General features: G+C 59.2%; 6 protein-coding genes across 6 annotated transcripts in view; 2 read left to right on the forward strand and 4 right to left on the reverse strand.

Moving 5' to 3' along the window:
- Positions 1 to 847, reverse strand: part of F751_4409 (tRNA modification GTPase GTPBP3, mitochondrial) — a gene marked incomplete at both ends in the record, with an annotated part of 2,764 nt that extends 1,917 nt beyond the window's left edge. Inside the window, 2 exons of the mRNA XM_011398098.1 lie at positions 183 to 344; positions 590 to 847. Of these exons, the coding sequence (XP_011396400.1) occupies positions 183 to 344; positions 590 to 847 (420 nt within the window). The remainder of the gene's footprint in view (positions 1 to 182; positions 345 to 589) is intronic.
- Positions 848 to 1,167: 320 nt separating this feature from the next.
- Positions 1,168 to 4,382, forward strand: F751_4410 (Aspartic proteinase-like protein 2; the record flags this gene model as incomplete). Its single annotated transcript, XM_011398099.1, has 6 exons — positions 1,168 to 1,205; positions 1,956 to 2,082; positions 2,229 to 2,376; positions 2,498 to 2,766; positions 3,946 to 4,042; positions 4,210 to 4,382. 6 exons carry the CDS (start codon positions 1,168 to 1,170, stop codon positions 4,380 to 4,382), a joined length of 852 nt encoding a protein of 283 aa, XP_011396401.1.
- An 866-nt stretch (positions 4,383 to 5,248) lies between these two features.
- F751_4411 (Armadillo repeat-containing protein 6) lies at positions 5,249 to 8,011 on the reverse strand (the record flags this gene model as incomplete). The annotated part of the gene is made up of 8 exons (XM_011398100.1): positions 5,249 to 5,402; positions 5,578 to 5,765; positions 5,887 to 6,044; positions 6,199 to 6,286; positions 6,916 to 7,043; positions 7,257 to 7,561; positions 7,729 to 7,826; positions 7,946 to 8,011. 8 exons carry the CDS (start codon positions 8,009 to 8,011, stop codon positions 5,249 to 5,251), a joined length of 1,185 nt encoding a protein of 394 aa, XP_011396402.1.
- Positions 8,012 to 11,805: 3,794 nt separating this feature from the next.
- Positions 11,806 to 16,614, reverse strand: F751_4412 (Ribonucleoside-diphosphate reductase large subunit; the record flags this gene model as incomplete). The annotated part of the gene is made up of 13 exons (XM_011398101.1): positions 11,806 to 11,845; positions 12,068 to 12,660; positions 12,896 to 13,263; positions 13,561 to 13,779; positions 13,937 to 14,091; positions 14,402 to 14,602; positions 14,801 to 15,145; positions 15,278 to 15,420; positions 15,629 to 15,697; positions 15,843 to 15,930; positions 16,082 to 16,143; positions 16,262 to 16,402; positions 16,507 to 16,614. The coding sequence occupies 13 exons, from the start codon at positions 16,612 to 16,614 to the stop codon at positions 11,806 to 11,808; spliced, it is 2,532 nt and encodes an 843-aa protein (XP_011396403.1).
- Positions 16,615 to 17,242: 628 nt separating this feature from the next.
- Positions 17,243 to 24,025, reverse strand: F751_4413 (hypothetical protein; the record flags this gene model as incomplete). The annotated part of the gene is made up of 16 exons (XM_011398102.1): positions 17,243 to 17,341; positions 17,597 to 17,921; positions 18,012 to 18,409; positions 18,521 to 18,653; positions 18,894 to 19,030; positions 19,210 to 19,281; positions 19,454 to 19,593; positions 19,712 to 19,820; positions 20,022 to 20,142; positions 20,622 to 20,736; positions 20,956 to 21,103; positions 21,198 to 21,293; positions 22,715 to 22,853; positions 23,075 to 23,360; positions 23,541 to 23,780; positions 23,887 to 24,025. 16 exons carry the CDS (start codon positions 24,023 to 24,025, stop codon positions 17,243 to 17,245), a joined length of 2,697 nt encoding a protein of 898 aa, XP_011396404.1.
- Positions 24,026 to 25,942: 1,917 nt separating this feature from the next.
- Positions 25,943 to 26,411, forward strand: part of F751_4414 (Mitochondrial metalloendopeptidase OMA1) — a gene marked incomplete at both ends in the record, with an annotated part of 3,000 nt that continues 2,531 nt past the window's right edge. Inside the window, one exon of the mRNA XM_011398103.1 lies at positions 25,943 to 26,291. Within this exon, the coding sequence (XP_011396405.1) occupies positions 25,943 to 26,291 (349 nt within the window). The remainder of the gene's footprint in view (positions 26,292 to 26,411) is intronic.

The following is a 26,411-nucleotide window of genomic DNA, read 5'->3' on the forward strand; positions in this document are numbered from 1 at the left end:
AAAGGGGAAATGGGGGTATGACAGCAAGGCTTGGGGAGGCGATGCATCGTGCGTCAGCCGGCGGAGCGGCCATGACCCCCAAGCGCGGCCGGTCGGCCGGTGCAAGGTGTGAGTGGTCTTGTGTCCGAGGCAACCAGGAACCAGTCTCAAGCAGACATCGGATCCTGGTCCCGGGATCGCACCTCCACAGCTGCCAGGGCGGTGAGGAGGCGGGCGCGCCAGCCCTCGTACCGCCGGCGCACGGCGCCCGTGGCGTGCAGCAGCGCCTGCCTGTGCTGGGCCTGGGTCCCGGCTGCCAGCAGGTCTGCCAGGCCCTCCACCTCTGTCAGGTCCAGCTTCCCTGCCTGGGAGGAACAAAGATAGCGCAAGGGGTGAGACGTTAAGAATGCAGAGTGTTGATGTCCACTCATCAGCCCTGTGTGCCTGGGTATCTCTGGACCCCTTGGACATTGCAGCAGCAGCTCATTCATCTCCAGAACATTTCCCCGCGCGAGTGTGCTCCTTTCTCAGCCCAACCCATGTATAAAATCAAGCAGCAGTCGGTCCCTGTCGGTATGGTACCTCCACAGAACCACCCCCCCTTCCCTACCTCAAAGGCCCGCCGTGTGAACTCCCCCGGCTCAGCAGGTCGTAGCCCTGGCAGGCTCCCAAGCGCCGCCAGCACGGATCGCACGACCGATGGGCCGCCATGCAGGTGGAACTCCACGCAGTCCTCCCCGGTGTAGCTCCGGGGCCCAGAGAAGCGAGTGACCAGCGCCTTGTCCAGAAGCTGGCCACTGGCCGGGTCCACCACCTCGACGAGGTGGAGGAGGCGAGGGGCTGGGAGCCGAACAAGCGCCGGAGCCATCGCCGTCAACGCCTCCCCTGCAAGGCAGGACGACGACGTACGAAGCGGGGTGGGAGGGCAGGCAGACAGTTGGTCAGGCGGATGGGTTGCTGGGGAACAGCACATCCTTGCACAGCCCTCAGTGTGACCCTGGATAATGCCACGGTGTCGACAAACTCCTTGACCATCACTGTACAAACACAGTGCCACCCAACCTCGCAATGTGTCTCACCCGACTTGCTGCCTGTCAATCTCACCACTGCCACTGCCGATCTGCCTGCCCCAGTGCTCAAAGCAAAAATCGTGGGCGGCTCCGCCAGGGAAGCCATACAACGGACTGCATGGCGGTAAACATTACGCACTGGTCTTGCCAGAGAGCGTGGGCACCGCGTCCAAACTCTCAAGGCAGCCGCAGATGCTCTCATGACACACAGGTCGCAAGGAGCCGGGTCGGGATCACGGATCGAGCATTCTCGCTAATGCATGATCTCGCCGAACACGAAACAGCAATTTATGATGCATAAGAACAGTGTACATGTCGATGCTGACGCCGGGCGATTGAGTTGATATTGTGGTGGTGCATGTTGCTGTCGAGGAAATTTTGCGCGCGCGATATCGTGTGGGGGTAAACAACTAGGCAAAGGGGGTCATGGGGAGGAGGAGCAACTGCGTATCCAGCATACACATTGGATCGAGATATATTGGTTGAATCCGGTCAAGTTGTCTGCATTGCTCGAGTTTACTCGTTGGTCGGCACCTCGGTCACGCAGCTTGGGCAACACGTCGGGTTGAATGGAGTAACTAGGAGACCCGAGCGAGGGTCTCTGCCAGGATGAGAGGGCCCTTTTTCGTACTTTTGTTCATCTCCCTGTGTGCCTGTACCTGTCTTGGCTCGGAGCCCCGTCAATTGCGACTCAAGGTCACATCCCGAGACATAGACTGGGGCCCCCACGCCCACCGTCGTTTGCTCCTCCGGAACTCCAGCATTCCTCTCCATGGCGCCGTAAAAGAGTTCGGGTATGTATGCCGCCTCCTTGCATGTAGGGCGTGTGTGCTGACGCTCTCCTCCGTACAGGAGTACCATATACAGGTTGCCAACAGACACCACTCCCCCTGGACCTCCACGCAGCTACTTCTTTGCCAATGTCTACCTGGGCTCCCCCGCCCGCAAGTTCAGCGTGATCGTGGATACGGGAAGCACCATGACCTACATTCCTTGTGCCGAGTGCGGGAGCTCTTGTGGACCCAATCACTGGGTGAGGCCTGCTATGCCGCGTTATGGGAACCTCATCTGCTTGGGATTGGCACAAGACCTTGGACAGAATGAGCATGTCATGGGAGCATTCCGCACCTGATATTCAATGCTGTATGCCATGATTTCACCGCTCCTTCCCATACCCAGGGTGGGTCATTTGATCCGAGGACATCCAACACTTCTGAAAGGATAGGCTGCAACTCGCCCAAGTGCATCTGCGGCTCGCCGCAGTGCGGGTGCACTGCCAACACCTGTACCTACACCCGGAGTTATGCGGAGCACAGCAGCAGCTCAGGTGTGCCCGTGGGGTGGGAGTCCCTGGGACTCAGACTTGTCATGTCACCCCTGGTGGGTTGGTAAAAAGCACCCCCCCAGAATGCATCTGACAGCTGCTCCTCCTTTCCCAATCCCCACAGGGTTGCTGGTGCAGGACGTGATGCACCTGCACGATGGCAGCCCCCCCGTGCCCATCACCTTTGGGTGCGAGACACGGGAGACGGGCGAGATCTATTGGCAGACGGCGGACGGCCTGCTGGGTATGGGGCGTTCCCCTGCCAGCGTGCTCAACCAGTTGGTGGCTGCCGACCAGGTGGCCAACACCTTTTCGCTGTGCCTGGGGTCTGTCAGGGGGGATGGCGCCCTCATACTGGGGGACGCGGGCATCCCTGCGGGGGTCGATATGCAGGTGGGCAGGAGGCAGTGAGTGAGATCATTCTGGGCGTGGATGGGCGATTGGGGTCCTGCACTGCGCATGAACAAGAACCTGACGCAGACAACTTGCAAGGCGTTGTGCATGGGCTGTAGAGGACATGGGGATGGTTGCATGCCTGGTTGAGCTTCTCTTGGTGCCTGGGTATTGATGGCATTACAAGCAAGAGTACCATCCAACTACAACTTGCCCCAGTACACGAGCCTGATCACATCAAGCTCGCATCCCTACTACTATAATGTGGAGCTGGAGGGCGTCGGTGTTGGAGGCAGGATGCTCAGTGTAGACCAGGTATCTCAAGTGGGAGGAAGGGCGGGGCGCCATGACTGTGCAGCCTGTCCTCCCTCCCAGCGCATGAATTGTGCTATAGAAGGATTGTCCCAGGAACAAGGACGTGGCATGACACAGTCGTCCTGCAATTGCATCCCAAGCCTAGAAAGCATGTGATCATCTCGTGTTCCATGTGTTCCCACCCATCATCCCGCTTCCCACCATTCAGGCAGAGTACTCGTCCAGAGGATATGGCACCGTCTTGGACAGCGGCACGACTTTTTCCTACTTCCCACGCCGTGTTTACAAAGCATTCATACAGGCGGTGACTGAAGCTTCCCTCGGAGCTGGCCTGGAGAAAACCACTGGTCCAGACAGCAGCGTGAGTAGGTGTAGTTGGATGAAGAGGGAGGGCCAAAATGCGAGCTCTGGCTTGAAAGACAAAACAGCTGAGTGGTGGCGGGCAAAGTGATGGGCAAGGCGTCTGCTTTGTATGCTCCAGACCCTGGCAAGCTTGTTGCCTACTGGCAGCTGGCATCAACCCGCTGCAAATTGTCGAGCACGAATGGCATCCCACTGTTTTGCGCTGTCAGATTTCGCGCCTTCCCTTCACAACAACATTTCATTTACCAGCATTTGACATTGTCGTGCAGGTGTCAGACATCTGCTTTGAAGGCGCTCCCGAGTTTGCAGATGCTGTTGGGCTGTCTGCTGTCTTTCCGTCACTTGAGCTAGAGTTTGCTGGGGTAAGTGAGGCTGCTCAGAGGCGCGCACTTGGCGTGCTGTAGGAAGTCACTATCTTATGGACAGGTTCCTAGCTGGGCATCGCTGATGCTCCACGTCCGCCCAGGGGATTTCAATCCCATCTCCTCATGGTCCAAACAGGGAGTCAGGCTGACCCTCCATCCGCTCAACTACCTGTTTGTGCACACATTTGGGACTGGAAAGTATTGTGTCGGCATCTTTGATAACGGGAACTCAGGTAGGGACATAAGAGTAAAACTGTATAGCAGAATGGCATGGAGGACCAAGTTGATCCCGATGTTTCCAAGAGCCGGCTCGGTCCAATTACTGTCGATAAGCATGGACAGCAGGAACTGACTCCCTCAAAGTCCATGTCTTTATCCTCCTTCTGCATGATCCCCACAGGAACGTTATTGGGCGGCATTGTGTTCAGGAACGTTCTGGTGCACTACGATGTCTCTTCTGATCGTGTCGGCTTTGGTCTGACCGAATGTGCTGCTCTAGGGTCCGACATCCGACCACCATGCTCCATTTTTGACCCCAAGGTGGTAGGGGTCTCCTGGGGCCTCAGGTTTTGATCGAGGGTCATCGTGGACCCAGGCAGATGTGAGTGACATTTCATGTACTCGCTCGTGTTCTGCCCAATCCCTATCCGCTGCTAGCACAAGGTCATGCTTGGTGGACTACACCCTTTCTTTCTGATATTCTCCTTGCAGAATCTGGAAGCAGCGGCGACATCTGGAGACTGTGCACTGACGGATTCTGGAAATGCCAAATCCACAGGACCTCTTGATGACGGGTCTATATCTGGGACTGAGGAGGTTCGGGCAGCAGACTCTCCGACTGTCGGCGCCGACGATGCCGTCAGCTGGAGGTCGACGGCAGCTGCTCTGCTACCCTCCCTCACCCTGGCCCTCTTTGGTCTGGGTCTGATGGCAGTCATCGGCGTCGTTGGTGCGGTTGTCCTCCTCCGCCGTCGGGCCGAAGGGGTGTGGGGGGAGGACGACACCTCCGGACGATCCGCCGATACCTCAGGATGGCGATGGACGCAGGGCTGGCAGCCCCGACGCTGGTTTGGCGCGAGGGACGCCAGCGGCGAAGCACTGCCCCTGCATGGCACCTCCAAGCAGAGGTCCTCGCACAATGCCCCCACCCTGCCCGTGATTCTGGAGGCAGCCTCCAGTGGCGAGCTTCCACGGGCCGTTCCCTTGGCTGTGCTGGGACCCAGCCAAGACTAGGGTGGCCGAGGAATGGCGGAGAAGGACTTTCGGCAATACTGTATATTGATGGCCGGTTGGCTGCCGCCAGGCATGCATGCACAGCATCCCTCCAGGACCAAGCGGTCTCAATCAAGGATTTGTAGACAAGACATCTTTTCAGATCCTAGAGTGAGGGTAGTTGGTAGAGGTCCTGACGCTCACAATACGCCAAAACAATCAAAGGGCTATCGCGCTTTGGGCAGATAATCCAGCATGCCCAGGTCTCGCAGCGCCGCTGATGCAGCGTCCTGGAGGGCTCCTGGGGCCGAGGAGTCCCTGATGGAGTACAGCACGTCTTGAGCATGCAGCGCAAGGAGTTCTGTCTTAGCCTCTTCACACCTGTCGTGCTTGGAGGATGGCATCTCGTGGGTGCATGCCAGGCAGAAACAGACACAGTCGCATCTCAACGACCTCCTGACCTCACGCTGTCCCTCGCATTCCGTCGCGCTCAGTCTCCACTGGGATGGCTTCCATGAGTCATCTACCGACCTGGCTTCCCAGTCGCAACCCGCACCTGACAGCCATGTTGCGGATGGCCATGCATCCCTGCCGCATCGCCGAGGCGGCCCGTGGGTCAGCGGTCCGCTCCATGGCTGCAGCAGTGAGCGCCCTGAGGACCGCGTCCAGGCACCCACGCTCCCCCACAAGAGCCAGGGAGGCGGCCGGATTGCGTAAGGTAAGGTTAGTCATCAGCCCCAGCACCTGCAGCGCATGTGGGTAGGGGTGGTCGACACCTGCATGCAGGAGGGGCACGCCCTTGCTGCAGCTTGTGAGAGCCTGCTTACACACCTCGGCATACTCAGGAGGAGGACACCCTTCGCACCTGTTCAGTAATGAGGGGCCGTGTGTTGTACCGCTTGAGCGCGGAAGCGAGTCGTGGGATCACGTCATCCTGGTCCAGGAAGGCGGCTTTGCACGAGTCGGAGGAGCAGAGCTGGCGCAGGGCGGCGCAGGCAGCCCGCATGACGCTCTCCTCCCCGGCTGCAGCGAGCCGTGGAATGGAGATGCAGGTGGGGCGGTGAGGGTGAGGAAGAAGGCCTGTGGTGTCAACAACGTTTGACACCGCAGCAATGGCGCCCAATCAAGCAACGACCACCACTCTGCCAGCGTTCCCTCCCCTCCCTCCGCCAACAACCTTTGCTGGCTGCGCTGAAGTGGCGCAGCAGGATGCCGAGAGCGCCGTGCTCTGCCGCCACGCCACACAACTCCTCGTTGGCCGATAGCTGTCAGGGTGTGCGGGAGCGGATGAGATTGTTGCATCCACTGTGCATTGTATTATTGTCACTCCCTCTCCTATCCTGCACAAGGAAATTCGCCCACAGGCCCAGAGAGGTGCACCATCCTAGCACCAGAACCATGCACTATCGCGCACACTACCTGCTTGATGGCCGAGCACAAAGCCACTAGCGTGCTGGGACTCGTGGGCACGCCCTCGCGCAGGGAGAGGGTGCGCACCAGCACCGGGAGGGCGCCCTTCCCCAGACTCCGGGCGTTGGCAAAGGCACTGTTGAGGGAGGTGTAGGGGGGGGGGGATGGGGAGGGGGGGGGGGCGGGTGCTGCGCTGGATGTGATGGGTGACGAGCAATCATGACCGCGAGATCATTGGGCCAACGACACCATGCATTTTAACAGGGGAGCAGCTCCCCAGCAGCACAAGCGACAACGCTGTTCGAGGATGAGCATGGCTTCGCCACCACACACACACACACACACAGAGGCACTATCCACCCCATGGCCCATAGACTCGCCTGCTACTGGGCAGCGTGTCATCGTCGGCGCATGTCAGGGCGGAGAGCAGCGAGCAGCACGCTGCGAGGCCCTCCTCCTCATCTTCCCCTGTCGCCCTGCCCACAGACTCCAGAACGGGCAGGGCGGCAGAGGCCATGCCCGCCACCAGCAATGCCACCTTGCCGGCCTCATGCTTGCGCGCCAGGGCCGTGGCCGCCTCCAGGCCAAGTGCTTTTACACCCAATGTGCTTTCTGTGCGAGCGGAGTTGGGGGGAATGCAGGCTTTGCTTGTGGTTTCGCCCTCAGAAAATGCTCGTGCAGGTGCCCAGAGGCGTGCCCGGCATCCCCAGGTCCAGCGGGAACCCACCACGTCATCAGACAGGGCACTGCCTCATTGTTATTGCCGGTGAGCAGCCTGGACCCGAGAGCATGGCAAAACCATTCCTCCCACACCTCCAGCCTCACCCGGTCTCGCCACGATGGCTTGGAGGATGGGCGGTCCAGTAGCCTCCAGGCATGCTGTCTGGTGTGAGCGTGTGCCGAAGAGGGCCTTGAGGACACGCAGCCCCGCGCTTGCACCCTCGGCGTCCGCAGCGCCCCCGCCGGCCTCGAGAACGCTCAGGAGAGCGCCCACTGCTCCCCGCTGAAGCAGGATGTTGGAGGCTTCTCCCTCTGGATCCTCCAAGAGCAACACCAGGTGGTGACAGGCCTGGACAAACTCGGCACCTGAAGCAGTCTTCACAGTAGCCAAGCACTCCGCCGCTGGGTGCCTGGAGCGCGGGTTGGGCCAAGGGTTTTCAGGCATAGCGCGAGATTGACCACTGCAATCCATAATCAATGACAGCTTGGTCACAGCCACGGGTTCCCTTGCGAGCCTGGAATCCAGCCGTTTCCAACGTTCTCCAGGAAGCGCACAACATTAGCCGCCATGGCCCACCCTGACGTGTTGCCCCCTGAGACAGATTTGATGATGTTGGACAGGTCCACGTTCTGATCCTCAAACTCGGCAATGGCCGATTTCAGAGCCTCCTCTGCCTGTGGTGACGTCGTTACACAGCTTTTGAGAAGAGCACATTGAGATCGCGGGCACCCTAAGATCACATTGTTGATCATCGAAAGCGGCGCCGGTCCATGTGCTTCTCGAGCACACTCACCTCCATGTCAAATTCTACGATGTTTTCTCGGACGGCCTCATCAAAAGTTTCCTGCACGCGCACCATAGGCAATAACTTATGTATTGATCCGTCTGGAGACCCCATCGGGGCTTCTTGCAGTCAACCTCCGTCGTCCCGTACCTGAGTGATCCGACACTTGCCGGCCATCTTGGCGAGCTGCGATTTCGAAAACATGGCGTTACTTATTTATTAATCCCTGTTTGTTCACATCAGTACAATGCTTGCCTCATTCTACACATCGCCTTTTCGCGAAATGCACTCACAATATCAAATGTGGGTGGTGGGTTTGGCGCGCTGCCTGCCGAGCCCCGCGCGCATCTCGAGCAGTACAAACTCGGTGTGGGGTATTTGTGTAACCACTTCTCTGGTTCAAGCACGAAAGAATCACCCACAAGTCAAGCGTTGGCTAAACAAAGTGACGCAGCAACTGCTGGAAAGACGTGCAATCGACCGTCTGCTTATCTGTCTAAGCAATAATTACATACTCAGTCTTTAATGGGTGGCCCCGTTCTTTCGACGAGACAACACCTGTGCGTGCCATATCTGCAGGTGGTTTCGAGGAAAGGGAAGTAACGGGTCATCCAATGAGGCAAACTGCACAATCAGACAGTTTAGGTCCACAAGGTTGTTTGAGGATTTTTGAAGGACATCGAGGCCGAATCCGATCACGAACCCATACTCGCACCCTCTGACAATACGCACGTACAGCCTCTCAACTCCAGAACCAACGCAATGCAGCCTTGTTAGGCTCACCGTGGGCACTGACATCAATGCACTGGGGTTGATGAACCACAGGAAGTCGTACCCCTCCCTGTGTTTCCGAACCTCCTGCAGGGTCGGTTGACATAAGAATGTACTTTTTTGCGGGGGTCAGGAATACCGTTATGTCAGCAAAGTTCTCATTTGAAAGGCCAAGCGTGATGGGATGAAGACTCATAAGTAAGTAATGCCCCTTTTGCCTCCACTCACCTTTCCAATTCGTTCATCTGAGAGGCAGTGGCTGGACCACAGATTGTGATGTTCAATGCCAGGTTCCAAATCGTAGGGATAATCCTGCACAATCGTTTTGAGGTAGAAGGGTGTGGACACGCTGAAGTGGGATGAATTGTACCCATCGTATGCACAAGAACACCCTGCACCAGAATCCTTCAAGCTCCCCTATTTCATGACAGAAATCCACTCACATTTGGGCGCCAGACAACATCCTCTGATTCTTTGAATCCAGGCGGTATCACAGCTTCCAGTTTTCCATCTGTCGAGTGCGTGGTCATGGTGTGGGCGGGTTGCACGTTGAAAGGCTGGCATGCCCTCAACAGCCTGACACCTCGCATTACAATGCTTACCTTCAGCTTCCTTGGTCTTGAGTTTGAAGACGGTGTGTAGCAAGTAGTCTGTCATGGACTGGTACTCTTTCTTCTTCTGCTCTCTAAAGAGCCAGTAGTCTCGCTGGGCAATCGGATCGCGACCCAGCCGGCCAAGAGCTGCCGGACTCCCATCCAGGATGATTTCCCGGAGTTCCTCCCAGGAAAGTGGCTCAAGACGCAATCCTGAAGGGGAGCATCCATGTGTAGTGAGAAGAGTCAAGCTTGTAAGCCAACATGGTTGAGGGAGTTCGTCTTGTCACCCACCTTTGTAATACAGCCGACCGACCCTGCGGGTTTCGCGCACCTGGGATACCCCTGACTGACTCCCAATCAACATTGTGACCAAATCTGAGCTCATCAAAAAGATGCCGCAGACGAGCATTGCCTCTCTTCACGGCAAGATCATGTTCAGCAATTGACTCGGGGCTGAGCTCTACCCGTTCGCAGGGGTGGTCCGAACAACCCGTGCGCTGCATGTGGGAGGTTGCTTTGAGAGTCCCACGATACAGGATGTGAGGGACTTATGTAATTGTATGCAGATTTTGTCAAGAGGGTTATTTATTGCCCCCACACCCAGCCGAAATGTGTGTGCGGACCCTTTAAGGCCCACGGCTTCCTGCCACCTCCCCCGCGCGGACAAGGCTGGTCAGGCAGACTGAAAATGCGGCTGGTAACCCTTGCCCCCAGTGTGTCATCAACTCTTAAGCCTGGGGTAGCAAAAGCACACAGCCTTAAAATCAGAAGCGCAAGCTTATGTTCCTGCATACACTCAGCCCTGGACTGGTCTTGAAAGAATGTGGACGTGCCATATCTGCAATGGTGGGCCGGGGGCAGATACTTTAGTTATCACTTATAGTAATACACATCCCAGCAGCGTGGTGCTGTAGAGCATCAGAGGCACCGGAGCAAAGACAATGGAGGCCAGTGACATGGCCCACCACATTCGAAAAGATGTCAGACACCCTGACTGTCACCTGTGGGCAGGACATGAGGACCACAGGGTTTTGAAACCATGCGGTCTCGTAACCTGCTCCTCTGTGCCGGACAATCTCCTGCATGGGTGGCAAGATTGGCTTCGGTGGGTTGCTTCATCTGGTGCAGAGGCTTTCGGACGACATCAGCTTCATGGGTCAGCCGTTGTGTAAGCCTTTTCGTGCACACTCCTGCTCAGTATGCACCTCCTCATGTGCATTCTGGCCTGCCTCCAACCTCCCACCCACCTGCTTTATTCTATCCTCGCTCAGTGGGGTCGTGCTCCAGAGACAGTGATGCTCAATGCCCGGCTCGTACCAGTACGGGAAATCATTCTCCATCCATGAGATTTTCTCAGTCTCAAGGAAGCCAGATGGTAGCTGGGCTTGCAGTCGCCCATCCCCTGTCTTTATGCTGGGCACTCCAAAGACATGCACATACAGGTAGTCCAGCATGGAGACGAACTCCTTGGTCTTGATCTCCCGACATCGGTCCCAGTAATGTTTGAGACCGAGTGGGCTCCTTCCTAGCTGTCCCAGAGCGGGGGCACTGCCATCCTCGATCAGAGCCAGGAGCTCATTCCACGTGGTGGGCTCAAAACGTACGCCTGCATCAATGGATGGCTTGAAGACTGATCACAACAAGATAATTAGAGGAGGGCATCTTGGGACAACTCTGCGCATCAGCAAGTCGGTGCGATCATCTCACCGCAAGTGGTTCCTCCTTATGTGGAATATGTGCAACAACCGCAATGCTCAACAATCGGCACACCCACCGCTCGTGCCACGCAGCTGGTCCAGGTCAGGGTTTCCCCCCGCATCAATCTCTGCAAACAGAGACCTTGCGAAGTCGTCCTGCTTGTTGACCGTCTGCACATACTTGCTGTCCGCGGCCTCGCTCGAGGCCAAGGTGCTGGGCATTCTGCATCGGTCGCGTGTATGTCTGCGCGCAGAATAAGAGGAACAAGGCCCCCCAGCGATTGGACATGTGATTGTGAGGGCCACGATAGGCAGTTGGTATTGATCTTCGCATGGCTATGACGTTACGCGTCTCCCACTTTGAGACCGATCCGGTGATCTGTCATCGTAGGGTGAGAGCTTTCTTCCCTCGGAAGTGTTTGCACACGAGAACGAGCATGATGCCATCATTTTCAGCTTCCCATCCACTCTGTTGGCCAGTGCGATGCCCACATTGCAGCGAGTGGTGTCGTCCTCGTCATGAGTTGTAATGCTTGAGACGCTTGTACTTGAATGCATGCCTCAGAACCCCTTTGTTTGATCACCAGCCACCCCACTCCCAAACACAACATCGTGCATCCCTCCTGACCCCTGATCCTCATGTGGCTTGTTGTTACACCTCCAGGTTGGCGTTTATATCGGTAGAAAAATGTTTGGGTACAGGGTCGGGCGGGGTGCCCAGAGGTGCGCACCGAGGCGCTTGGGTTCGGTGTGTGCCGGAGTGTGGGGATCAGGAGGCCCCCAGCGACAGGGCAGGGCGCCAGCTTCACCCGGAGCACATGGTGCAGGCGTCCTTGTTCTCGATGCTGTGGTATCGAAGAGGGGGAGGATGCATGTGGGGTGGAGCAGGTGTGGGGCGCTTGGGGCACGGCGACATCACACCCTCGCCCCACATCATGGCTTCAATGTCCCATGATCCCAGCCAGGCAGTCGACGCCACCACCATCCACCATCCCTAAATCCTTTGCCCCCCATCACATATACACCCCCCCCCCCTCCAACGACCATCACGACCAAAAGATACACACCTGCAGACCATGGCGGCCAGGGCCGCCTCGCGCGCGGCGTCGGTGTCCAGCACCGGCTTGGGCTTGGCCGGCGCCGCCCCCGCGGCCAGGGACAGCTCCTCCAGGGTGGCGGCCACGTTGGCCCGCGCCGCGCGCTCCTCCTTCTTCCGCGCCAGCTGCTGCTGGTCCACGGTGAACTTGATGGCGTCGGCCGCGGCGCGGGTGCGCAGGTAGTACATCCCCGTCTTCAGCCCCTTCTTCCAGGCGTAGAAGTGGAGGGAGGTGAGCTTGCCAAAGTTGGGGTCCGACATGTGCACGTTGAAGGACTGGGACTGATCGATGTACGCGCCGCGATCCGCGGCCATGTCCACCAGCGTGCGCTGCTTGATCTCCCACACCGTCTTGTACAGCGCCTTGAGCGCGTCGGGGATGTCCAGGCCCTGCACCGACCCGTTGCCCGCCACCAGCTCGTTCTTCATGTCGCCGTCCCACAGGCCCAGGCGGGTGAGGTCGTGCAGCAGGTGCTGGTTCACCACCGTGAACTCGCCGGACAGCACGCGGCGCACGTAGATGTTGCTCGTGTACGGCTCGAAGCACTCGTTGTTGCCCAGGATCTGGAAGGTGGGGGGGTGGGGGGGTGGGGTGGGGTGTGATGTGCTGTGTGTGAGGAGACCAGTGTGACGGAGGTGCACCATACCAGGGTCGGGCTGTGCAGTGGAGAGACCAGGGCCACTCAACCAAGCCTACCCACCGCCCACAGCGTCAGGAGGTGTCCACCCCCACAAATCAACATCCCCCCCCCCGGGCCACACACACATCGTCATCGTATACCCACCCCCCCAAACCCACCTGGCTGGTGCTGGCGGTGGGCATGGGCGCCACCAGGAGCGAGTTTCGCACGCCGTGCGACTTGATCTGCTCGCGCAGGCCGTCCCAGTCGAAGCGACCGCTGTCCGGCTTCACGCCCCATGCATCCTGCTGCAGCACGCCGCGCGACATGGGGGACCCCTCGTACGTCTCGTAGGGGCCCAGGTCCTTGGCCAGGGCGCAGGAGGTGGAGAGCGCGGCAAAGTACAGCGCCTCGAAGATGTCGCGGTTCAGCTGGGCGGCCTCGGGCGAGTCGAAGGGCAGGCCCAGCAGGATGAAGGTGTCCGCCAGGCCCTGCACCCCCAGGCCGATGGGGCGGTGACGCATGTTGCTGCGCCGCGCGGTCTCCACTGTGAGCAGCGACGGGACGGGGGGGGGGGGGGGGAGGAGTTTGAGATGTGCAACTGAATCAGTTCCTGGTCGATCATGATGCTGCACAGGAAGGAGCCAGTCCCCTCAACTGAGCGCTGCCAGGCAAGCTCATGGTCTTGATTCAGAAATCAGGAAAGCCCAACCCCCTGACGCAGGTCTGGTCGTTGTCTGAGTGCACGGCGCCTGAGATCAGCTCTGCAGAAGGGTCATGACACAAGCCTCCTGTCCCAGAACGCCCCCCCCTTTTTAACTACCCCCCCACCCTACACACACACCTGGGTAGTGGTTGACGTCGATGATCTTGTTGAGGTTGCGTGTGGCGGCGCTCACCACCTCCACCAGGCGGTCAAAGTCAAAGTAGCGGCCCTTGGCGTCCAGGGACCCAATCAGCTTGCGCCCCTCGCGCCCGCTGGCGTCGCGCACGTAGCGCGGCAGTGCGATGGAGGCCAGGTTGCACACCGCCGTCTCCTCCGGCGAGGAGTACTCCACGATCTCTGCGGGCCAGGAACCAGGGGTGGACGGGGGGATGCCTCAAGCTGCTGGACGATGCGCCATGACAAGGGCTGGTCATGGTGACTCCCACCCTCCCATCCTCGTCACACTCTGTGCCACAAAAACCAAGCACACACTCCCCCCTCCCATCACCCTCACCCGTGCACAGGTTGCTGCTCTTGATGGTGCCCAGGTTCTGCTGGTTGCTCTTGGAGTTGCACGAGTCCTTGTACAGCATGAAGGGGTTCCCCGTCTCCACCTGCGCCTCCATAATAGCAAACCAGAGCTGCTGCGCCTTGATCACGCGGCGCGGCCTGCAGAGGGATGGGATGCTGGGGGCTGAGCAACAGCACGAGGGAGACATTCTGGTCAACAAAGAAGGCCAGCCTGTGTGGTGCAAGGCAACTGTCCACACCCCACATCCATCCGAGCGCCTCGCCAAGAGGAACCCATGCCAACGCAGTCTCTGACAATGCCACCCCCAACACCATCATCACTCACTCCCCATGCTTCCAGCTGGGGCCCAACCCTCCGCCACAAGTCTATCAACCCACCCTGCACCGCGCAGTGCACCCCCCCACACGCCAATCAAGTTCACCACCACCAACAACCCAACTCCCTCACCTGCCCTCCCGCTCGTAGCGGGTGTACAGGGCCTCGAACTCGGGGCCCCAGCAGTCTGCCATGCCCGGGGCCTCGTTGGGGCAGAAGAGGGACCAGGTCTCATTGGCCTCGACGCGCTTCATGAAGAGGTCGGGGATCCAGAGCGCGTAGAAGAGGTCGCGCGCACGCGCCTCCTCCTTGCCGTGGTTCTTGCGCAGGTCCCTGGCGGAGCGTGGGTGTTTGTAATGAGCTCGAGTGGGGGGCCAGGAGGGAACTGGGACTGGATGCAGCGAGAGCGCCGACCCTGCATGCCGGCCATGCCACCGCACGCACAACACTCTGCGACAAACACCCCCGCCACAGCACTCGGCCGCCCCGACACCAACTCCCCCGCAACACCAACTCATCACTCCGACTCACAGCCAGTCGAAGATGTCGGCATGCCAGGGCTCGAGGTACATGGCAAAGGCGCCCTTGCGCTTGCCGCCTCCCTGGTCCACGTAGCGCGCGGTGTCGTTGAAGACGCGCAGCATGGGCACGATGCCGTTGCTGGAGCCGTTGGTGCCGCGGATGTAGGACCCCGTGGCACGGATGTTGTGCATGCTCAGGCCGATGCCGCCCGCGGACTTAGAGATGGCCGCGCACTCCTTCAGCGTGTCGTAGATGCCCTCGATGCTGTCGGCCTTCATGGACACTAGGAAGCAGGAGGACAGCTGGGGGCGGGGGGTGCCGGCGTTGAACAGCGTGGGCGAGGCGTGAGTGAACCTGCGCGCAGGTGTGGCGGGTTTCGCGTGGGCGAGAGTCGCTTTGACTGCGGCGCCGTGAGCTCACCCTGCGTGGTGGGCCAGAGGCTGCACCCCATGAGAGACAGAGAACAAAACGGCATCCACAGCCTACCAGCGCTGGGACAGGAGGTGGTAGGTGTCCACGGCAGCGTCCACGTCCTCCTTGTGGATGCCGACGGCCACGCGCATGAGCATGTGCTGCGGGCGCTCCACTACGGCCCCGTTGACGCGCAGGAGGTAGGATCGCTCCAGCGTCTGCCGGTCAGGGGGGGGAAGGGGCGATGGGGATGGCAGTGGAAGGGCGATTCAGAATGCAGGATATGTGCAGGACTAGACGAGTGTGATCATTCCTGCTCCTGACCAGTTCTCATGGAATGTTGTGGAGGCAAGCACGCATTTTTTAGCACATACTGCCACCAACCACCGAGGAGGTAGCATCCAGTGTAAATGATGTGCATCACACCTTGAAGCCAAAGTAGTCATAGTCAAAGTCGCGGTCGTAGACGATCTCTGAGTCCAGGCGGGCCGCGTTCTGTGTGGATGAAAGAGAGGAGGGGGATTGGAGGATTTCTCATGTACATTGGTTGGCACGAGGCACGGACTACATATGGCACAGCCAGGTGCAGGTCAGCGAGATTCAGCACCCCTTCAAAGCACACTGTGCGGGTGGTACCAACCTTGATGATGATCTCAAACACATCGTCGGCGATCAGAGGGGCCCTGTCGCCATTCTTGGGGCTGATGTGGTTGTACATGATCTTGATTCTGCAGATGTACAGCATGACGGGAGTGAGGAGCCCAAGAAGGTTTGAATTAGAATGCAGCACTGGGGAGAAGAAGCTCTTGTAGAGAAGCTATTCGAATATCTCAGACACCTGCTTCCCTTGGTCCCTTGTCAGAACTCCATGAGACTCACGTTTCCGTAAAGGACTTGAGGGTGTTCTTGTGCAGGTTGGAGACGGCGATGCGGGCGGCAAGCTGTGGAGGGAGAAAGGAAAGGGATGAGCACCTGGCAGGAGGCACACCAGGAAAGTCTTACTCACGAGAATGCCCCCCCCTGAACAGTACTACCTGTGCTCCCCCACAAGTGCATCACCTCCCACATGATTAACCTTGCCTGGGCATAGTCGGGGTGGGTGGCAGTCAGAGAGGCAGCAGTCTCTGCCGCCAGCTCATCGAGCTCGCTCGTCGTCACGCCCTTGTAGACACCTGTGGTCACTTTCTGGGCCACGAGGACCTGCGACCGGAGGGCGTGGATTGACTCGGTGAGATGCTTGCTCGTGAGGGGTTAGGGTGGCCGTCGTCCGTTGGGTCCCGATTCACCAGCGCTGTCCCCCGCACCGGGTCGCAGAAGTCCGAGTTGAGACCATAGGACAGCTTGGTGATGCGCGCCGTGATTTTGTCAAAATGCACGGGCTCCTTGCGGCCGTCCCTCTTCACTACGAACATCTTGCAACAGCTGCGAACGGCAGCAGGGGGTGGTCCACGGGTGAGAGATATCAAGCTCTCCTGGCTATGAGTCCTATGTGGCTACACAAAATGGACGTGGAGTAGGTGCAGGACAGCGGCACGCCCATAATATTTGAATCGAAGCACCGGGAGATGAGGTGAGCGCAGCACGCTCGCCGCACGCTGCGATATTCAAACCGAGTCTGGGCAGGCACTGATGTCAGAGCTGGAGCTCGGATGGGGACATCACTGCAGCGACCCCCTGGTGACCGAAACGAATGCGAGACGTGGGCCCCTTCACTCTTCCCCGAGCATGTCTAAACGCTTGGCGATGTGAAGGCTTGGTGGACATGCCCCCTGTATGAAGAGGAAGATTGTTACACGGGGAGATTCAGGACACGAGACTCGAGTGATGGATGATCCACGTGATGTTTTTATCATGGGGCACGGCGAGTATTTTCTACTCTTGCAATGAAAAGGCTGTGAAGAGACAAAGACCGGAGGACTGGGGACCTCACGCATGGACGCCTGAATTTTCTGACACATGCATGCACGGCTGAGGTGTGGGTCACCAGTTCAAACTGTGGCACATTGCCACACGATGCAACGCAGACTCCTCGAGTCTCCATCAGGGCAGCTTGGCCAGCGTGTCGTTCAAAGCGTGCTGCAGCGCCGAGAGCTCCTCCGTGACCTCCTCCAGGAGGTACTGGAACGAGTACCACCGCACCTGGGGCAGCGCTCACATAGAGGGAGGGCATTCTTAAGCACGCGCACGGCGGTGGGGTCCTCAGGGTGAAAGCATCCGGGGGATGTGGCAGTGTAGAGACGTCCCACATCAGTACATGGCTGGTCAGCCTGCCTCGCTCAGACCCCTGCTTTGCGATTGCATGTCGCCGAGCTGGCACACCCACTGATCCCCTCGACCATCCTTCACCGACACAGCGTTAGGAGCCCAAACCCACCCATCACCATAAAAGCCCACCTGCGCGACTCGTCCCTCGGGCGTCTCCGGGAACAGGAACACATGGAGCCGGGGGTCGGCTGCCCCTCCGTTGAGCGCGGCCAGCTGCCGCGCAGTGGGCCCCTTGCCCCGCTCCCCCAGGCCGCTGACGGGCCCGAGCAGGGCGGCCAGGCCCGGGCTCGACTCGGCGGCGGCCGCCGCACGCAGGGAGCTGCGGCCAATGGCATTGGCCTCGGCGGCGGTGGAGCCGGCCCCGCCGCTGTGCACGGAGAGCCTGCTGGAGGGCAGGCGCTCGCTCAGCGAGCCCACGCGCGCCCTCGCCCAGTCCACCAGCTTGGGTGACCCGCTGGAGTGGGGCAGCGGCAGTGGGGGTGCGCCCGCGCCGGGGCCGGGCTGGCCGGGCTCCTTGCTGATGAGGGGGGCGCGCAGCCCAGACTCCGACGCGCCGGCCGGCTCGGGGGACGGGGCGCGCGGCAGGGACAGCCGGAAGAGCAGGGACGAGGACGGCTCTGCCTCTTGCCCCTCCTCCCCCCTCCACCCCTCGTCGCTGGAGGGAGCAAAGGCGCTGGCCGGCGGCGCCGTGCCCTCCGCCAGCTGCAGGGAGCCTGCCGTCCGGGCCCCCTCCTCCTCCTCGGCCCCAGGCGCCTCGGCCCCCTTCACACCCGCCTCGCTGGACGAGGCACGGTCCTGCCCCGGCGCCTCGCCCTCGGCTGCCCGCTCCTCCTCTGGCACCCTGGGCAGGGAGCCCCTGCGTGCCGCGCCCGCTGACTGGCCGGTCGTCGGCCCCGCCGCGCCCGCTGACTGGCCGGTCGTCGGCCCCGCCGCGCCCGCTGACTGGCCGGTCGTCGGCCCCGCCGCGCCCGCGCCGACGCCCTCCGCGCCCTCCTTGGGGCGCGGGGCCTTGGGCGGGGAGTCGCGCCGCAGGGCGCGCATGAAGGGGGATACCTGGGCCGGGGCGCTCTGCGCCCCGGCCACGTCCACCTGCTCCTCGCCCTGGGAGCCGGGGGGGCGGTAGGACCGGTGCGACAGCATGGCGTCCACCAGCCGGTCCCACCCCAGCCGGTCGGGGCGCTGGGTCCTGTGCGAGGGGTACGGTGGAGGGAGGGAGGGTGGGGCTGAGACGCGTCGTCCAAAGGTGCCACATGCCATGCCAGCAGACAGCCTGAGGCATGGAGCGACACAAACGTTTGCAAGTGAACGGATGCAAACGACAGACTCTCCTCAGGACACGACATTTTGAAGTGGACAACACACATTCCACAGAACAACCCCGCCCTCATGCCCAACCTCAAGCAGCTGCCACCCTGTGGTACCCCACCTATACTTCTTGAGGGCACGGATGATTTGCCGGCGCTGCATGTCAGAGGTGGACACCAGGGAAGCCACCGTAGAGACAAAGGCAACCAGAGGACCCGGCATGATGGCCGGCGAGAAAGGGAATGCATTCGTCATTTCCTGGCGGTCATGAGAGTAGGGGGGTGGGATGAAGGCTACAAAGAAAACACCAGAGCGGATGTCCCTGCTTGGGATCGAGACCGTATGAGCGCCCCATGCGTGCGAGTGCACAGGATTACCGGCGCTCTTTCCCCTCATGCGTCGAGGATCCCCCTGTGTATACCACCCTCATTGCTCACCTTGGTCACAGCCTGGCAACTCAGACCCAGCTTCCTCATCATCTCCTCTGGAAACTGCTCGCCCAGCATCTCCTGTTGGGAGAGAGGAGAGGAGCAGCATGCTTGGGACAGACCAAGCATGGCCTGGTCGGCCTTCCCTGCCTGTCTGCCCCATCCTCGATCGCGTGTTCAAACGGACGCCCCACCTCCTTCACAGGTGCACTCAAAATACCCGTGGCCCTGCGCCGCCCCCCCCCAGCCTCACCTGGAGCTCGGCCCGGAAGCCATACCCCAGCGTGTTGATCAGCTGGGAGAGGAGGCGTGCGACCCTGCGAATGCCGACGCCCACAGCTGCCAACTCCTCCAGCGGCATCTGGGTCTTGGTCGCCAGGCAGAGGGGCAGATCTGGTGCAGGGGGGCGGGGGTGCCGGTGGGCCTTGACGCGGCTGTAATCGCGACGCCTCCGAATGACGCGCTCGCAGTCCGCCACTGCCCCGGTCCCTGCCAGATTCTTCACTCTCACCAGGGGCGAAGAAGGGTCGCCCGGCGTAGGATCCAACATACCACTCCGCGTCTGCCAGCACCATGTTGTCCATCAGCTTGAAGCAGGACTGGTACACCGAGGTGACCACCTTGGTTGTGGTGGTGGGGAAGCAAGAAGGAGCATTGTGAAGGTGGTTGGTTTGGGGAGATGAGGACAGACGGCAATATCATTTCGACCTCAAGCTTAAAATTGGATGGCCCAAGCCTGCATGAGACGGATGCATGCAGGGGTCCTGATTTTGCCTGCTCCGCAGCACAGGTTGCCCCTGCCATCAACGTGCTGACCGCACCTTCTCGACCTTGGACTCAAAGGCGTCCTCGGCGGCCGCACGAGCAGCAGCGGCCGCAGCAGACCCCGGGACCTGCGCCTCCACATCCTCAGCGCCAATGGACATGTACCCCTTGTTTGACCTGGAAGTGGGGGTTGCTTTTGGCGACAACCTGTGCAAAGAACACAGACCCTTCACCATACCAGCAGCAATCAACACGACATCGTTGCCTGGCACTTCCCACAATGCAAGCGACTCCCCGCCACCCACCAGGGCAGTGGGTGTTGATCTACAGAGGCCTCTCCCAGCTCAGGACCCAGGATGTAGCTTGTCCAAGCCAAGCTGTTTAGCTCCTTGAGTGACTCCAGGGCAGTTTCAACGCTGCAAGGAGTGCAAGTTGCGTGATTCAGGAATCATGAAACGATGATCCTCGCGGACGAGAATAATTTCACAGCGACATCTCGTGCGTAGGGATCTAGAGGGAATTAGGGAGATTGTGCAGGGCTGCCTATAATCCTGGGAACAATTTGCTCATCCCTCCCTACCCAAGATCATACAGTCCACTTTCCACCGTGCTCTGGGCGCATTCCCCACTGCTCAGCACACCAGATTCCAACTTACTTCCGGATGCATTCTATGCTGGCGGATTTAGGGAAGACCAGGATGGACAGAATGAGGATGAGGACAACGCCTGCTAGGATGCCGCACACCCGGTTCCATGCCAGTAAGCCAGCATCTATGGCGAGGGGGGTAAGGTGGCTTTAGGCTATCCCTGGAGACATTGTACAATTGATAATTGGGATATGACAGAAAGCATCGAGGATTCCCTCTCGCGACACAGATTTCAATGCTGCAATTACAGGAGCGGAAGCCCACGGACATCAGATCCCCCCCCCCCCACGTTAAAAGGTCAAGGTCATAAATCCCTGCTGATGCATGGCTCTCAATCACTCACCTGAACCACGGTCAGCACCAAAGATGACGAGAAGGAATGTGATGATGTAGAGTCGCGCAGATGTGTCCAGCTTCAGTTTGTGGCCCACGAGAATGGCCACAAAGGACACAACGCAAGCCCCAACCGTGAGCACCATGCCATCCGTTTGCTGCATGTGAGAGGCAGGGAAGAAAGCTGAGCAAGTGGCATCCGTGACTCTACAACCCATGGGAAGGGCATGGTCCATATCACAGGGTACTGACCTCATTCCAGAAAAGCTCCCCAATCTGGAAGACGAGGAACCCGGAAAAGCCTCCGAGGATGGTGCCCAGTGCACGCTCCATGCCAGTAGTAGCAGCCTTGGGGAAGTGCAAGGGGGGGGGATTCAGGGTTCTGTCAGGAATTTGTCCCTGACACACCCATGAGCATGGAGACCAAGACGGAGCAAGCATGAAATGCGTGCACAAGCGCACCCAAGCAGAGATCAAGGTGCATCAGTCACACTACAGGCAAACAATGCTTTCCCATGAATAAAGCCATCGACTTTCACCAGCAGCACCTTGCCGAGAAGGGGGGCGTTTACGACGGCCATGGTGATGGCACACCAGAGGCATGCCTGCGTGAATTCCCTCTTTCGGGGCAATTCTCTACCCAGAACACCCAGTCCGACTATGCAGGGAATGCATATCCCAACTGCAAGGCGGATCGCGCGACGATACTGCTCGGGCAGGGTGCTCCGCCGAGCAAGCATCGTGCTCAAATTTCAAAGCCAGCGAATCTCTCCGTGGCTCAAGTATGCGGTGATCTCATCCTTATAGCTCCAGCCATCGGGAACCAAGGTGCGTATGAGACGGGATGTGCGAATCAGCAGACTTGGGCCGATCGCCTTCGGCTCCGATTCTTTCCTGAAATTGGATGGCAACTACCGATACAAATTCTCACCCCCTCCACCCTTCCCCTCACCGACGGAGTACTTGCTTCCCCTTCGAGGTCAACCTCGATCCAACACCCAGTTCATTGTACAGTGGTTGTATCACGAGGTATATAGATTCATCAGATGTATGGGAGTGGCAGAGTATGATGAGGGCACAGCTTGTTCTGAGAAGCATACATCATGAGGATGCTGCTTGTGAAAGGCTGGCCCCTGTGGTATTGGATGCAGTTGGGCCATGCGCTGCCTGCTCCACCTGTCGCCCACCTTCAGGACTGGGTGGTACAGTGTTGCTTCTCACCGCTGCGGGGTCCCCTGGGCCTACAATCGCCGAGACGTTTGTGCCGGCCACCACATGCTGCAAGGGCGCCAGCTCTGTCTGCACACCAGTCTGCGGCTCCTCCCGTGACGCCGTGCTATTGACGGCAGGGTCACCTGCAGCAATTTCCCCCCCAGCCTCCATCTCCACGCTGCTTCTCTCCAGAGCAGCCACCATGGCAGCTTTCTTCACGGCCGCCGCATCGACATTGGCATCCCCTGCTTGGGCAGAAGCCTCCTCTGGATTGCGGCTCGATTGGGGAGATGGTTGCAGCTGTGACACAGCGCTGCTACCATCACTGGTCGCACTCGCTGCCAGGAAGCCACGAATGAGCAGCTTTGCGGTGGGGGTGTTGGGGTGCTATTGTGTTAGTATCCAGCAGGCAAGTCGTTGTGATCCTCAAGCACTTGGCGTCTCCCTTGTGAATGTTTTTTCTCCAGAGATTGGCCCTTCTGCACCCTCAGGGGAGCGCAGCATAAGCCATGTGCTATGAGAAACCGAGACTTCCCATGCGGATACCACTCAGTCACCTGAGGCTCGTACAACCGAGCGAGCAGGCCCTGGTGGAGGAGGTCTGTGGTGACATTGTCCTGTTTCCAGAGCAGGTGATCCCTGAAAAACTGCTTCAGTTCATTGTCATCCCTCAGCGAAGACTCCAGGAATGCCAACCTGGGGATCAGTGAAGAGGAGCAGGGCAGCCTTCCATCAACGACTTATTCTCACCGGGTGCGGTACTCAGATCAGTCTGCATGGATGCATACCACGTTGCCCCATCGGCTTCGACCAGCATTTCGATGGTACACATTCCCCCCTCATGCACACTGCCCCAGGGGGCACTGGATCTTCACGCACCAACAAGCATGCACACATGCCCCTGGCTCATGGATCACCTGTCAAAGGGCAGGATGAAGCACCTCTTGGCGTCCTCCTCCGTGGGCGCACAGTCGCAGCGATCCCGGCGCCCCTTGAGGTCGGAGAACCGGTTGTAGGTGTAGTGCAGCACCGCCGCCACCTCGCTCGTCCACTCCTCCATGCTCTTCTCGTAGCTGCTCCACCGATGCGCTCCGTTGGGCCTCAGGCCTGGGTGGATCCGGGCGGCGGCCTTCCCATTTGCATAGGTCACAAAGTAGTTGGGGTTGCCGTGCGCCACGCTCACGTAATTCTTGAAGTACAGGTCTGCGTGAGTGGACCGGCATGGCATGGGAAAGGGGAACCCGAGGGATCACAAAGGAACAGATCTGTCCCATGATAAAAAGTGTGTGGGACTTGGGCACCTCAATTTCAACAATCACCATGACACGGCGATGCACAGCGGTAAGTTACAGGAGGCCAGCGCTTCAGCCCCCACCGCCTCACCCGAGACGATGTGCTGAAAATTTTTCTTGAAAAGGGTGACCTCCAAGAAGGGGTTGAGTACATCCTCCCTCTCCGGCAGGGCCTCATGGTTTGGGAAGACAAGGGAGTCCACATGGCTTGGGACCGCCCCCAGGACCTCTTGCAGGGAGAAGCCTGGAGATCCAGCAGGGTACATCAGCTCGTCGGTGTCGACGTGTAAGATCCAGTCCATGTCATCCTTTCTTGCCAGTTTGATGGCCTCTGTCGATACGGAAGGAGAGAGCCATGTTGAGGGTGCTGTGCAATGTGATCGTGTCGCTGTTGGGGGATGAGCAACACACGATAAATCCCTACTACTTGATCCCACCTTCCATGTTGAGCGACTGCAGGACAAAGAGCTCGTGGTTGCACGGTTTGTGGAAGAAGGCGGCCAGCCACTGCTCTTTCCAGATCCTGTCATGATGGAGGTGGATCCTTGACATTATGCGTTGCGTCGTTGAGGGCATGTCAGCTGAGTAGCACAGTGGGCAGGTGGGAGGACAAGGGTGCATGCGTTACAGCCACAAGGAAGCGCCCCCTCTCATCATGACAAATGCCCATGGGGTGCTGTGCAGCTTTGCACCCACCTGCTGGTGGCATGTGTCTGTTTCAGCTTATCGTCATACGGAACGACCGTCACCTCTGGCAGATGCTGAAGGCCAGCGATGTTCTCCGGGAGGGCGGCCTGGACGGTAGTTGGAGAACATGTGAGAGCCCATGCACTCCATGCAAAGTCAACCAGGTACAGATCCCGTGGAGACCCTCCTCTGACTTCGGCATGTACCGATCTGCAGGGGAGTACAACACACCGACGCACCCTGCCCTGGACAAAAAGGTAAAAACGTGCGACTCCTATCGCCTTGTTGTACTGCAACCAGAGTCTGAGGTCAGCCAGGGGCTCCGAGGTGGTCACGCAGAACGCGATCTGGGGCGTAGGGATACACAGGGAACGCTGGGCTTCATATCGACACTGCACCACTTGTAGTAGAGGCAGGCATCCACCATTGTCTTTCAATCACTATTCCAGGACTTGAGCCTCTGTGGAGCCACATCCATGTTGATGCAGTCCCATCCTCCCAATAAAGTGTTACTGGCTCCTCCCCTGCATCCTCACCTTGACACCATTGGGGTTAGGACCTGGCCCCTTCCATGGACTGTCGAAGCCTTGGGGGCGTACTTCCTTGCGCCCCGTCAGTTTAGTGGCACGCTCCAACAGGACTGGGCGCCGCTCCAGTCCGGCCACCAGGTGATCCTCGCTGCAGTGGAAGTGGGCAGGAATGCCTCGGCATGCACCATCGCAGACTCATAGCTCTGGTCGTGCGGGGAAAGATCCCTCGCTGGACACCTATGCACGAGACCTCCACACCGACTGCCTACCTGAAAATGCTCGCGTCCAGCCTCTGGTCCGCGTCGAGAGGATCGTACGAACCTCCGACCGACGAGCGCAGCACCACAGCAAAGAATGCGAGGAAAAGGGGGACGGCCAGGAGTAGCTGCACCAACCTTGGCGAGCCCCCTGAGTGTGGCACGCGGAGTACCGAGGCACGGGATGTTTGGGCCCGCATTAAATATTCTGGTGGTCACAAACTTCCGCTATGTTGCATTTTACTAATTAACTGTGCACACCGGGGCGCAGGTATGCCACGCGATGCACAATTTCTGCCTCCCAGAGGGGAGTGCTGCACTCTCCTTCCCGATGGGAACGAAAAGCAGGGCGCAGATGGACACAAATTTAAACCTTAGCGGTAAACGTCACAGGAGAGACTCTTTGGGGGGACTTGGCTGTCATCGGTTTATCGTTGACAATACGGCGCGTACGTGCCGAAGCTGTTGTCAGGGGGTCCTTCCAATGTTGGGCGAGAGAAACAACGCGCGCGGTCCCGGAAGGGTAGGCCTTAGCGACCCTCGCCCAGGAGCATCACCTCCTATGCTGGTAAAAGGGCCTCTGAATCTCTTCCATTGGTATGAGTATATTTATGAAGAAGGTCATGGGCTTCTCCATTTCGAGGGCACTCAGACTCCGCCCTTCACAAGTCCCAGACGTCTCCATCAGGGATTGAGAGCATTCCATGACTCGACATTAGAGATCGCGCATTCCACAATTCATAGCCTGCATCCGATTCAATGGCGCTGATGTTGCGCCATGGTCTGTCCAGCATCAGGAAGTTGACCCAGAGGCTTGCTGGCCCTGTTGGTATACCCAAGACTGCAGGACTCCCTGCACCTTTGGCCCATGAATCTCGACGCTGGTCATGGAGTCGCAGGTCTGTCGGTTGAGGATGTTCTTGTGGATGTATGAAAGCACCCACAGATGCCAGGCTTCATGCCGCTGACGTGCTGATGCTTGACTGGCTCAAAGTGGGGACAGGAACATCCATGCAAGCATGGCGAGAGCGCAGCCCTGCACCCCCCTCCCTGCCAGGACCGAGTACCAGTACTTTGGAAATCGGAGGCCGGCGCTGAGCCTGTCCAACCCCAATGCCCTGCGGGTGCTGGCGGGGCTGGGTGGCGGCGGACTAGTGGTGTATGTGGTGGCCCAACAGGAGGTGCCCTACACCGAGCGGCGGCACGCCATCCTGATCTCCCAGGCCGCAGAGCGCGAGCTGGGCAGGCAGACCTACCGCCAAGTCCTGGAGGAGGCCAGGGCGGAGGGCAGTCTGGTGCCCAGCCACCACCCGGCCACCAAGCGGGTACAGCGCGTGGGCTCCCAGATCGCTGCGGCGGTGAACCGGGGTCAGGGCGGCGGCTTCCAGGACCACATGCAGGGCCTGGAGTGGCAGTTTGCCGTCATCGACTCCCCACAAGTCAATGCATTCGTGGTGCCGGGAGGGAAGGTGGTGGTGTACACAGGGT

The sequence above is a fragment of the Auxenochlorella protothecoides genome (genome assembly GCF_000733215.1).
Source record: "Auxenochlorella protothecoides strain 0710 unplaced genomic scaffold scaffold52, whole genome shotgun sequence".
Lineage (NCBI taxonomy): Eukaryota > Viridiplantae > Chlorophyta > Trebouxiophyceae > Chlorellales > Chlorellaceae > Auxenochlorella > Auxenochlorella protothecoides.